General features: G+C 39.6%; 1 protein-coding gene across 2 annotated transcripts in view; it reads left to right on the forward strand.

Annotated features, from left to right (window-relative positions):
- The window catches only part of ME2 (malic enzyme 2), a 54,417-nt gene that overhangs the window by 7,872 nt on the left and 33,341 nt on the right, over positions 1-13,204 (forward strand). For both annotated transcript variants that reach the window (XR_003435244.1, XM_027118535.1), the window contains exon 2: positions 5,839-5,958. Coding sequence is in view for 1 of the 2 variants with exons in the window: in XM_027118535.1 (XP_026974336.1) it covers positions 5,851-5,958 (108 nt within the window). In the remaining variant the exon portion in view is untranslated. The remainder of the gene's footprint in view (positions 1-5,838; positions 5,959-13,204) is intronic.

A 13,204-nucleotide genomic window follows, 5' to 3' on the forward strand; every position in this document is an offset into this window, starting at 1 on the left:
CATTTCTCTAGGAGGTGGGTCACAAAGGATCATGCTGTGATTTATGCCACAGAGTGTTCTGCCTATGTTTTCCTCTAAGGTTTGATAGTGTCTGGCCTTACATTTAGGTCTTTAATCCATTTTGAGTTTATTTTTGTGTATGGTGTTAGGAAGTGTTCTAATTTCATTCATTTACATGTAGCTGTCCAGTTTTCCCAGCACCGCTTATTGAAGAGGCTGTCTTTTCTCCATTGTATATTCTTGCTTCATTTATCAAAGATAAGGTGACCATATGTGCGTGGGTTTATCTCTGGGCTTTATGTCCTGTTCCATTGATCTATATTTCTGTTTTTGTGCCAGTACTGTAGCTTTGTAGTATAGTCTGAAGTCAGGGAGTTTGATTCCTCCAGCTCCGTTTTTCTTAAGATTGCTTTGGCTGTTCGGGGTCTTTTGCCTTTCCATACAAATTGTGAAATTTTTTGTTCTAGTTCTGTGAAAAATGCCATTGGTAGTTTGATAGCGATTACATTGAATCTGTAGATTGCTTTGGGTAGTGTAGTCATTTCACAATGTTGATTCTTCCAATACAAGATCATGGTATATCTCTCCATCTGTTTGTATCTTCTTTAATTTCTTTCGTCAGTGTCTTATAGTTTTCTGCATATAGGTCTTTTGTCTCCTTAGGTAGGTTTATTCCTAGATATTTTATTCTTTTTGTTGCAATGGTAAATGAGAGTGTTTCCTTAATTCCTCTTTCAGATTTTTCATCATTAGTGTATAGGAATGCAAGAGATTTCTGTGCATTAATTTTGTATCCTGCAACTTTACCAAATTCATTGATTAGTTCTAGTAGTTTTCTGGTAGCATCTTTAGGATTCTCTGTGTATGGTATCAGGTCATCTGCAAACAGTGACAGTTTTACTTCTTTTACGTTTTGGGTTCCTTTTATTTCTTTTTGTTCTCTGATTGCTTTGGCTAAAAATTCCAAAACTATGTTGAATAATAGTGGTGAGAGTGGGCAACCTTGTCTTGTTCCTTATCTTAGTGGAAGTGGTTTCAGTTTTTCACCGTTGAGAACAATGCTGGCTGTAGGTTTGTCATATATGGCCTTTATTATGTTGAGGTAAGTTCCCTCTATGCCTACTTTCTGGAGTTTTTTTTATCATAAGTGGGTGTTGAATTTTGTCAGTAGCGTTTTCTGCATCTATTGAGATGATCATATGGGTTTTATCCTTAAGTTTGTTAATACAGTGTATCACACTGATTGATTTGTGTATAGAAGAATCCTTGCATTCCTGGGATAAACCCCACTTGATCACGGTGTATGATCCCTTTAACGTGTTGTTGGATTCTGTTTGCTAGTATTTTGTTGAGAATTTTTGCATCTATCTTCATCAGTAATATTGGCCTGTAGTTTTCTTTCCTTGTGACATCTTTGTCTGCTTTTGGTATCAGGGTGATGGTGGCCTCGTAGAATGAGTTTGGGAGTGTTCCTCCCTCTGCTATATTTTGGAAGAGTTTGAGAAGTATATGTGTTAGCTCTTTTCTAAGTGTTTAATAGAATTCGCCTGTGAAGCCATCTGGTCCTGAGCTTTTGTTTGTTGGAAGATTTTTAATCACAGTTTCAATTTCAGTGCTTGTGATTGGTCTGTTTATATTTTCTATTTCTTCCTAGTTCAGTCCCGGAAGGTTGTGCTTTTTTAAGAATTTGTCCACTTCTTCCAGGTTGTCCATTTTATTGACACAGATTTGCTTGTAATAATCTCTCATGATCATTTGTATTTCTGCAGTGTCAGTCTTTACTTCTCCTTTTTCATTTCTAATTCTACTGATTTGAGTCTTCTCCCTTTTTTTCTTGATGCTACTGGCTAATGGTTTAACAATTTTGTTTATCTTCTTAAAGAACCAGCTTTTAGTTTTATTGATCTTTGCTATTGTTTCCTTCATTTCTTTTTTATTTATTTCTGATCTGATCTTTATGATTTCTTTCCTTTTGCTAACTTTAGGGGTTTTTTTGTTCTTCTTTCTCTAACTGCTTTAGGTATAAGGTTAGGTTGTTTATTTGAGATGTTTCTTGTGTCTTGAGGTAGGATTGTATTGCTATAAACTTCCCTCTTAGAACTGCTTTTGCTACATCCCATAGGTTTTGGGTCGTCGTGTTTTGACTGTCCTTTGTTTCTAGGTATTTTTTGATTTCCTCTTTGATTTCTTCAGTGATCTCTTGGTTATTTAGTAATGTATTGTTTAGCCTCTTTTTCCATCCCCTCTCTTTCAGTCTGTATGTGTCCCTAGGTCTGACGTGGGTCTCTTGTAGGCAGCGTATGTACACAGGTCTTATTTTTGTATCCATTCAGCCAGTCTATGTCTTTTGGTTGGAGCATTTAATCCATTTACATTTAAGGTAGTTATCGATATGTATGTTACTGTCACCATTTTCTTATTTGTTTTGGGTTTGTTATTGTAGGTCTTTTCCTTCTCTTGTGTTTCCTGCCTAGAGAAGTTCCTTTAGCATTTGTTGTAAAGCTGGTTTGGTGGTGCTGAATTCTCTTAGCTTTCGCTTGTCTGTAAAGGTTTTAATTTCTCCATCGAATGTGAATGAGATCCTTGCTGGCTACAGTAATCTTAATGTAGGTTTTTCCCTTTCATCACTTTAAATATGTCCTGCCACTGCCCTCTGGCTTGCAGAGTTTCTGCTGAAAGATTAGCTGTTAACCTTATGGGCATTCCCTTGTATGTTATTTGTTGCTTTTCCTTTGCTGCTTTTAATATTTTTCCTTTGTATTTAATTTTTGATAGTATGATTAATATGTGTCTTGGCGTGTTTCTCCTTGGATTTGTCCTGTATGGGGCTCTCTGTGCTTCCTGGACTTGATTGACTATTTCCTTTCCCATATTAGGGAAGTTTACAACTATAATCTCTTCAAATATTTTCTCAGTCCCTTTCTTTTTCTCTTCTTCTTCTGGGACTCCTATAATTCGAATGTTGGTGTGTTTAATGTTGTCCCAGAGGTCTCTGAGACTGTCCTCAATTCTTTTCGTTCTTTTTTCTTTATTATGCTCTGCAGTAGTTATTTCCACTCTTTTATCTTCCAGGTCACTTATCCGTTCTTCTGCCTCAGTTATTCTGCTATTGATTCCTTCTAGGGAATTTTTTATTTCATTTATTGTGTTGTTCATCATTGTTTGTTTGCTCTTTAGTTCTTCTAGTTCCTTGTTAAACCTGTCTTTTATTTTCTCCTTCTATTTCCAAGATTGTGGATCATCTTTACTATCATTACTCTGAATACTTTTTCAGGTAGGCTGCCTATTTCCTCTTCATTTGTTTGGTCTGGTGGGTTTTTACCTTGCTCCTTCATCTGCTGTGTGTTTCTCTGTCTTCTCATTTTGCTCAACTTACTGTGTTTGGGGTCTCCTTTTCTCAGGCTGCAGGTTTGTAGTTCCCATTGTTTTTGGTGTCTGCCCCCAGTGGGTAGGGTTGGTTCAGTGGGTTATGTAGGCTTCCTGGTGGAGGGAACTGGTGCCTGTGTTCTGGTGAATGAGACTGGACCTAGTCTTTCTGGTGGGCAGGACTGCATCTGGTAGTGTGTTTTGGGGTGTCTGTGAACTTATTATGATTTTAGGCAGCCTCTCTGCCAATGGGTGGGGTTGTGTTCCTGTCTTGCTAGCTGTTTGGCATAGGATGTCCAGCACTGTAGCTTGCTGGTTGTTGAGTGAAGCTGGGTCTTAGCGTTGAGATGGAGATCTCTGGGATAGCTTTTGCCGTTTGATATTATGTGGAGCTGGGAAGTCTCTGGTGGTACAGTGTCCTGAACTCGGCTCTCCCACATCAGAGGCTCAGGCCTGACACCCTGCTGGAGCACGAAGAGCCTGTCAGCCACTCGGCTCAGAAGAAAAGGGAGAAAAAAAAAGAAAGAATAAAGTAAAATAAAGTTATTAAAATAAAAAAAATTATTAAAATTAAAAAGTAATAAAAAAAGAGGGCTTCCCTGGTGGTGCAGTGGTTGAGAGTCCACCTGCAGATGCAGGGGACGCGGGTTCGTGCCCCTGTCTGGGAGGGTCCCACATGCCGCGGAGTGGCTGGGCCCATGAGCCTTGGCCACTGAGCCTGCGCGTCCGGAGCCTGTGCTCTGCAACGGGAGAGGCCACAACAGTGAGAGTGAGAGGCCCACGTACCGCAAAAAAAAAAAAAAGAAGAAAAAAGAAAAAAAGAACAACCAAACTGAAAAACAAATCCACCAATAGTAACAAGCGCTAAAAGCTATACAAAAAAAAAAAAAAGGACAGACAGAACCCTAGGACAGATGGTAAAAGCAAAGCTATACAGACAAAATCACACAAAAAAGCATACACATACACACTCACAAAACGAGAAAAAGGAAAAAATATATTTTTTTTAAAAAAAAAGGAAGGAAAAAACAAATCTACCGATGATGATAAGCTCTAAATACTAAACTAAGATAAACATAAAACCAGAAACAAATTAGATGCAGAAAGCAAACGCAAGTCTACAGTTGCTCCCAAAGTCCACTGCCTCAATTTTGGGATGGTTTGTTGTCTATTCAGGTATTCCACAGATGCAGGGTACATCAAGTTGATGGTGGAGATTTGGTCCGCTGCTCCTGAGGCTGCTGGGAGAAACTTCCCTTTCTCTTCTTTGTTCACACATCTCCCGGGGTTCAGCTTTGGGTTTGGACCCGCCGCTGCGTGTAGGTCGCCTGAGGGCGTCTGTTCCCCGCCCAGACTGGATGGGGTTAAAGGAGCAGCTGATTAGGGGGCTCTGGCTCACTCAGGCTGGGCGGAGGGAGGGGTACGGAATGCGGGGCGAGCCTGCAACGGCAGAGGCCAGAGTGACATTGCACCAGCCTGAGGCATGCTGTGTGTTCTCCCAGGGAAGATGTCCCTGGATCACGGGACCCTGGTTGTGGTGGGCTGCACAGGTTCCCGGGAGGGGAGGTGTGGATAGTGACCTGTGCTCGCACACAGGCTTCTTGGTGGCTGCAGTAGCAGCCTTAGCGTTTCATGCCCATCTATGGTGTCTGCGCTGATAGCTGCGGCTCGTGCCCTCTTCTGGAGCTCATTTAGGCAGTGCTCTGAATCCTCTCTCCTCACGCACCCGGAAACAATGGTCTCTTGCCTCTTAGGCAGTTCCAGACTTTTCCCGGACTCCCTCCCTGCTGGCTGTGGCTCACTAGCCCCCTTCAGGCTGTGTTCACGCAGCCAACCCCAGTCCTCTCCCTGGGATCTGATCTCTGAAGCCCGAGCCTCAGCTCCCAGCCCCCGTCCGCCCCGGCGGGTGAGCAAAGGAGCCTCTCAGGCTGGTGAGTGCCGGTCGGCACTGATCCTCTGTGCAGGAATCTCTCCACTTTGCCCTCTGCACCCCTGTTGCTGCGCTCTCCTCCGTGGCTCCCAAGCTTCCCCCCCACCCACTGCCCGTCTCCGCCAGTGAAGGGGCTTCCTAGTGTGTAGAAACTTTTCCTGCTCCACAGCTCCCTCCTGGAGGTGCAGGTCCAGTCCCTATTCTTTTGTCTCAGTTTTTCCTTTTTTCTTTTGCCCTAGCCAGGTAAGTGGGGAGTTTCTTGCCTTTGGGGAAGTCTGAGGTCTTCTGCCAGCGTTCAGTAGGTGTTCTGTAGGAGTTGTTCCACATGTAGATGTATTTTTGATGTATTTGTGGGGAGGAAGGTGATTTCCACATCTTACTCTGCTATCTTGAAGGTTCTGCCAACATAAATGTATTTTGAAAAAATTTTTTCAGTTGTGGGAAGTGAAGCTTTCTAAATATGCTTTTGAAAACTGATCCCTGATATTCATGCAGTTCTATAATATGTTTCTCATCATCTTTATTTGCTTTGTTTTTCCCAGGTGAGAGAAACGATGTTGTCCAGGTTTAAAATAGTTGCCACTCCTTGTACTCTGGCATGTCGTCATTTGCACATAAAAGAGAAAGGCAAGCCACTTATGTTGAACCCAAGAACAAACAAGGTTAGTAACATTAATTCTAACACACATTTTCTCTCTTCCTGGTAAAGGTTTGATATATTTTAGACTGATAAAGTATGAAATTTTTGTATTCTGTAGCTTTATACTGAAACTGTTCAGAAGTGTGCATGAACTTTTCTCTTTTCTCCGCACTGCGACAATTATGGCTGCTTTATACCTCCCAAATTTCACCCTCACAGTTTCTACCACCCAAGAAAGATTGAGTTTATTTCCTAGTTCTAGCTCAAAAGCAAAACAAAACAAAAACCCAAGAGTAGCATATTGGCCAGAACTGTTGGCCAGATGCAGTATATTTAGATTTATCCCGTTTAGTCATATTGTCATTTTTATAAATGTTTGGTAATTTCCTAATCCCTGATGGATTATTCTAACTGCCCTTGGAGGGAAAGAAATAGAAGGGGCCTTTTATTTCCCCCCCTAGTATGCTTACCTGCACACTGAAGAGTCTAGTTAAGGGATTTTTATCAATATTGACTCATGTGGAGAAATGGCATGTATCTAAAGGAAAATAGCTCAAGATCAGCCGAAGTGTAACTGAAAGTAGGGTCCAGCTGCTCGCTGCTCAAAAGCCATTAAAGAGGCAAGATTGATGGAAAGTTAAGTTTGCTTTATTTTGGATGCCAGCAATGAGGGGGGAGGGCAGATGCCCGTCCAAAGGCATACACGCCCCCCACAACCAGTGGGCAAGAGCTTTCATAGGTCGAGGGAGGCGCCTACGTGCAGAAGCAGCACAGTCAGCTCTGACAGTCATCTTGACATTGGTCGTTGGTGGTCCGACCAGTGTCACTTTGATTGTTTTAGGTACAGTTAATCTTCAGTTCCAGGGTCGGTTCTCATTTCTTTGAGGCCAGTTCTCGCAATTGTGGCAGCTTATGTCATGGCTACAGCCTGGTCATCACATAGTTAACTTCTTCCACCTGGTGAGTGTTTCAGTATCTATAAGACAGCCCCCAGGATACAGCTCAGAATGTTATCTGTAGCCCTTAAGGAGGGACTAAAGGGCCTTGACTATGCTTAACGACTAAACTATTATTATGTGGTCTCCTTTGACTGAGGACCTGGGGGTGGGCAAAGACCATAGAGTCCTGCTCTGTTGCAGAGGGAGGTACACTTCTGTGTAAATTGGGAGGGCATTGCGGTTATGTAGATGAGCAAAAGAGGTTTGGTGGAACAAGTGGCATTGGAAGACAGAAAAGAGTAGGAGAAGGGCAGGTGAGAGGAAGGTTGTTTCTGCTGACTGTTAAAGAGCTAATCAAGACATCTATTTTAAACTGTGTTGTCTTCACTTACACCAGGCCAGCAAATTTAAGAATTTTATCAACTATTAACATAAATACTTAATACATAAAATTATTTCTTTAATAATCATTTTAATTTCTACTGTACATTATAAATAAAACACTTTTGAGTGTCTCTTAAATCTAAATGGGAGATAGGCAGTGAAACCATGTGTAGCTACTCATTTATCTTTGGCAATAGGATAGGTAAAGCACTTTTAAATGAACACAGTTCATTTAAAACTGTATAAAAATACAGGGGTTTTAACCCCTTTATATTTTCCAGCCTTAGATAAAATCTTGTAAGGAGCAACATGAGGCACAAAGGATTTAGTGATTTGAGTCTTCTCCCCCATTTTTCATTATAAAAGTTCATCAATTTTGTAGGTCTTTACAAAGAACCAACTTTTGGTTTAATCTTTTAATTTTTCCAATTGTTTTTTTCTATTTTATTTATTTATTTTCACTGTAATCTTTATTATTTCCTTCCTTCTTGCTTCAGGTTTAGTTTGTTCCTTTTTCCCCCTAGTTTCTTAAGATGGAAGGTTAGGCAATTGATTTGAAATCGTTCTGCCTTTTAAAGTTACATTTACAGCTACAAATTTCCCTTAGCATTATTTTCACTGTATCCTATAAGTTTTGGTATGTGTGTTTTAATTCATCTGGAAGTATCTTCTAATTTCCCTGTGCTTTCTTCTCTGACCAATTGGTTTTTAGGAGTGTGTTGTTTAAGATCAAAGTATTTGTGAATTCCCCAAATGTCCATTATTAATTTCTTTTATTTTTAATTTTTAAAATTTATTTAATTAATTTATTTATTTATGGCTGCATTGGGTCTTCGTCGCCATGCGCAGGCTTTCTCTGGTTGCGGTGAGTGAGGGCTACTCTTCATCATGGTGTGTGGACTTCTCAATGCAGTGGCTTCTCTTGTTGTGGAGCACGGGCTCTAGGTGCACGGGCTTCAGTAGTTGTGGCATGCGGGCTCAGTAGTTGTGGCTTGCAGGCTCTAGAGCGCAGGCTCAGTAGTTGTGGCTCACAGGCTTAGTTGCTCCGTGGCATGTGGGATCTTCCTGGACTAGGGCTCGAACCAGTGTCCCCTGCGTTGGCAGGCGGATTCTTAACCACTGTGCCACCAGGGAAGTCCCCCATTATTAATTTCTAATCTCACTGCATTGTGGTTGAAGATCATACTTTGGGTGACTTAAATCCTTTCAGATTTATTGAGACTTGTTTTATGGCCTGATGAATGGCCTGTCCTGGGGAATATTCCTTGTGCACTTGAAAAGAATGTGTATCCTGCTTCTTTTGAGGGGAGTGTCTGCTAGGTCTAGTTGCTTTATGATGTTGTTCAAGTCTTCTTTTTCCGTGTTGATTTTCTGTCTAGTTGTTTTCTCCATTATTGAAAATGAGATATTGAAATTTTCAGCTTGTTGAATTGTCTTACTCCCTAATTCTGTCAGTTTTTGCTTCATGTATTTTGTTATCTAACAAAATATGTTTATAATTGTTGTATCTTCTTAATGGATTGATGCTTTCAGCAAAATGCCCTCCTCTAGTAACATGTTTGTTTCAAAGTCTATTTTGTCTGTTACTAACATAGCTACTCCAGCTCTCTTTTGGTTACTATTGACATGGTGTATCTTTTTCCATTCTTTTACTTTCCACCTATTTGTATCTTTGAAACTTTCCACCTATTTGTATCTTTGAATCAAAGTGTGTCTGTTGTAGTCAGCATATGATTGGATCATGTTTTTTTATTCATTCTTCCAACCCTTTTAATTATAGAGTTTAATCCATCTACATTAGTGTCATAACTAATAAGGTATGATTTATGTCTGCTATTTTGCTATTTGTTTTAAAATGTCTTATGTGCCTTTTGTTCCTCTTTACTCTATTGTTCCCTTCATTTGTATTAAATTTTCTATGATGCCATTTAAATTCCCTTGTCTTTTCTTTTCCTGCCTATTTCTGAGTTATTTTCCTAGTGGTTTGCCCTGGGGATTACAATTACCATCTTTAAAACAGTCTAGTTCAGTTTGATACCAATTTAATGTAAACAGTACAGCAAAATTTTGCTCCTGTAGAGGTCCATCTCCTTCTTTTGTGCTGCTTCGTCATACAAATTACAGAGTACAAATTACATTTTATACGTTGCATGACCGTCAACACAGATTTATAATTACTGCTTTATGTAATTGTCTTTTAAATTGGGTAGGAGAAAAAAAGACCTACAAACAAAAAGTACATTTATACTGTCTTTTATATTATGTAGTCATTTTATCCGTGTTCTTTGTTTCTTTGTGTGGATTTGAATTATTGTCTAATGTCTTTAATTTAGGCCTGAAGGACTCCCTTTAGTATTTCTTGTGAGACGAGTCTGTTAGCAATGAATTCTCTGTTTTTGTTCATCTGGAATGTCTTAATTTCTCCATTTATTTATTTATTTATGGCTGTGTTGGGTCTTTGTTTCTGTGCGAGGGCTTTCTGTGGTTGCGGCGAGTGGGGGCCACTCTTCATCGCAGTGCGCGGGCCTCTCACTATCTCAGCCTCTCCTGTTGCGGAGCACAGGCTCCAGATGCGCAGGCTCAGTAATTGTGGCTCAGGGGGCTAGTTGCTCCGCGGCATGTGGGATCTTCCCAGACCAGGGCTCAAACCCGTGTCCCCTGCATTGGCAGGCAGATTCCCAACCACTGCGCCACCAGGGAAGCCCAATTTCTCCATTTTTGAAGGATGGATTTGTAGGATTTAGAAATTCGTGGTTGACAGGTTATTTTTCTTTCAGCACTCTCTATGGCCTCCGTGGTTTCTGATAAGAAATCAGCTGTTACTCTTTTTGAGGATCCCCTGCACGTGATGAGTCACTTCTCTTTGCTTTCAGATTTCTGCTGTCTCTGGCTTTTGACAGTTTGAATATGATGTGTGTAGGGGTAGAGTTCTTTGAGTTTTTCTTGATTGGAGCTATTGAGCTTCTTGGATGTGTGGATTAATGCTTCTCATCAAATTTGGGAGGTTTTTAGCCATTATTTTTTCAAATATTCTTTAGCCTTTTCTCTCCTCGCCTCTGGGCCTCCTGTTATGTACGTGTTGGTACTCTTGCTGGTCTCTCAGGTCTGTTCACATTTATTCCTTATTTTTCTTTTTGTTTGTTTGTTGTTGTTTTTAATTTTTCCTTTCTATTTCTCAGACTGGATTATCTCAGCTGACCAATCTTTAAATCTGATGGTTTTTTCCTTCCACCACTCAAGTCTGCTTGTTGAGCCCCTTTAGTGAATTTTTTATTTCAGTTGTTGTAGTTTCAATTCCAGAATTTCTATTTAGTTCCTTTTTTATCTTCTCTGTTTATCAGTATTCTCTATTTAGTAGGATGTCATTCTCATACTTCTTTTTAGTTCATTAGACAATGGTTTTTTTTAGTTTTTTTGATATATTTAAAATAACTAACTTTTTTCTTTTTTTAAATTGAAGTATAGTTGATTTACAATGTTTCAGGTATACAGCAAAGTATATTCTTTTTCAGATTCTTTTCCATTATAGATTATTACAAGATATTGAATATAGTTCCCTGTGCTGTACAGTAGGTCCTTATTGTTTATCTGTTTTTTATATAGTAGTGTGTTAATCCCAAATTCCCAATTTATCCCTCCCCTAGAATAACTAAAGTCTTTGTCTGGTAAGTACAATGTTTGGGCTTCCCCCGGGGCAATTTCAATTAACTGCCCTTATTTCCTGTATATGAGTCAGACTTTATGTGTTTTGTTGCTGTTGTTGTTTATTTTTTGCTTGCCTTATGATTTTTGATTGAAAACTGGGCTTTTAAAATAATGTGGCTGCCCTGGAAACCAGGTATTCATTCCTCCCAGTCGTTTCTGAACTAATTCCTTCTTCTTGTTATGTATGCCTACTGAAGTCTCTTTTGTTAACTTAGTGATCAGCCAATGATTAAACAGAAACTGAAATACCTAGAACCATTAAATCTCCCATTCTTTGCCAGGGGGCTTTGTGTACCTGCTGGGGTGTGCCTTCAGGACTCAGCCAGGCAGTTTACACCTAGGCATCAGCCTTCACTTCCTGTTTACACAGAGCCTCAAGATTAGCCAGAGGTGGGAGCTTAGGGCTTTCTCAGGTCTTTCCTGGACATGCGTACAGCTGTGCATATGACCTTCTAGGTTCTCAGGAATATGTCTCAGCATTTCAAAGTTCCCCATGGACATCTCATTTCTCAGCTTTTCCTTTTCAGCTTTTTGGTTATTAGCCTGTTGTTTGCCCCAACTGTTACCTACTGCCTTGGGGAGCTGCTATGTTAAATAATTGCCTCTGATTGTTTTCAACAGACCCTTCTGGCGGGAAAGGCTGTTCACACTGCCTGAGCTCCAAGTCAGGTCAAATAAAGACAGCCTTGCAGATAGGGTCTTCCAGGTCAGATAATAAGTTTCCTGGATATGGGGCTTTAGAAGAATCTCCAAACCCTCCTGCCTTCTCCAGTGACTGCCAGGCTCTGATTTTCAAAGCGATTGTTTCACAGTGATTGCGTTTTCAAGGTTACTGTGGAGCTGGGGAGGGGAGCTAGGAACAAGGCAAGTTAAAATGCCATGAAGCTTGCTGTTCTCACTGAAATTCAGCAGTTTTTCTTGAATAAATGCTCTCCAACTGCTGAAAGCTTTGGTTAATTTCCAGAATTCTGATCATTTGGCCAGGGTTCTTGTTGCTTTTATGGAGGAAAAGATTTTTAGAAGTCCTTTCTCTGGCATTTTTACTGACATCCTTGATTAAAAAAAAAAAAATTTAACCCACAGCTGAATACCAGAAACTGAAAAAGAATTTATTACATAGGTTAATTTTTCTTAAGTAGCATTCTTCCTTCCCCCTCCCTCTGTTCAGCCTCACTCCTTTCCAGTCACGGTAGCCTCTTAATTTGGTTTGTGTTCTTTCAAACTGTATTCTGTTGATTTCATTTTTAACGTATGCATACATCTGTATATAATATGTACTTTACGGGGGTTTTCTAAACATAATAATTAACAGTGAATTTGTTTTGATTTTCAACTTGACTTTTTCTCCTGTGTATCTGGGAGATCTTTCTACTGCACACTTAGAGATACATGTTTAAGTGTTTTTATGGAAATACCATAGGTTGCTAACTCTTCCATAATTGATGGACTTTTAGTTAGTTTGTAATAGGCAAGAGAACTGGAAACAGTGCTACAACTAATCTCTTCATATACGCGTCTCTATATATGAATATATCTCTAGGATAACTAACTAGAAGTAGAATTGCTTTGTGTGCATTCAAGATATGGAAGCGACCTAAGTGTCCATCAAAAGATGAATGGGTAAAGAAGATTTATGTACACACAATGGAATATCATTCAACCATAAAGAAGAATGAAATTCTGCCATTTGCAACAAAATGGGTGGACCTGGAGTATTATGCTCAGTGAAATAAGTCAGACAAAGGCAAATACTGTGTGATGTCACTTATATGTGGAATCTAAAAAACAAAACGAGTGCATGGATATAACAAAACAGAAACAGACTCACAGATATAGAGAACAAACTAGTGGTTAGGAGGAGAGGAGAGGCAAGATAGGGGTAGAGGATTAAGAGGTACAAACTACTTTGTATAAAATAAATAAGCTACAAGGATATATTGTACGGCACAGGGAAATATAGTCATTATTTTATAATAATTTTAAATGGAGTTTAATCTATAAAAACATTGAATCACTATGTTGTACACCTGAAACTAATATTGTAAGTCAACTATACTTCAGTTAAAAAAATAATAAAGTATGTGCATTTTAAAAAAAATCTAAGAGTACTTTGAAATTGGCTTTCAAAAAGCCTAAACCAGTTTATATTCCAGCAATGATATGTGAGAGTAATTCTTTTACCATACCCTCCCCAGTACTAGATATGATCAATCTTATAAATTTATGAAAGTCCGGGCAAAA

Source organism: Aethalodelphis obliquidens, unplaced genomic scaffold, assembly GCF_003676395.1.
Source record: "Aethalodelphis obliquidens isolate GAN/ISIS:26980383/991018 unplaced genomic scaffold, ASM367639v1 scaffold19, whole genome shotgun sequence".
NCBI classification, from domain to species: Eukaryota; Metazoa; Chordata; class Mammalia; order Artiodactyla; family Delphinidae; genus Aethalodelphis; species Aethalodelphis obliquidens.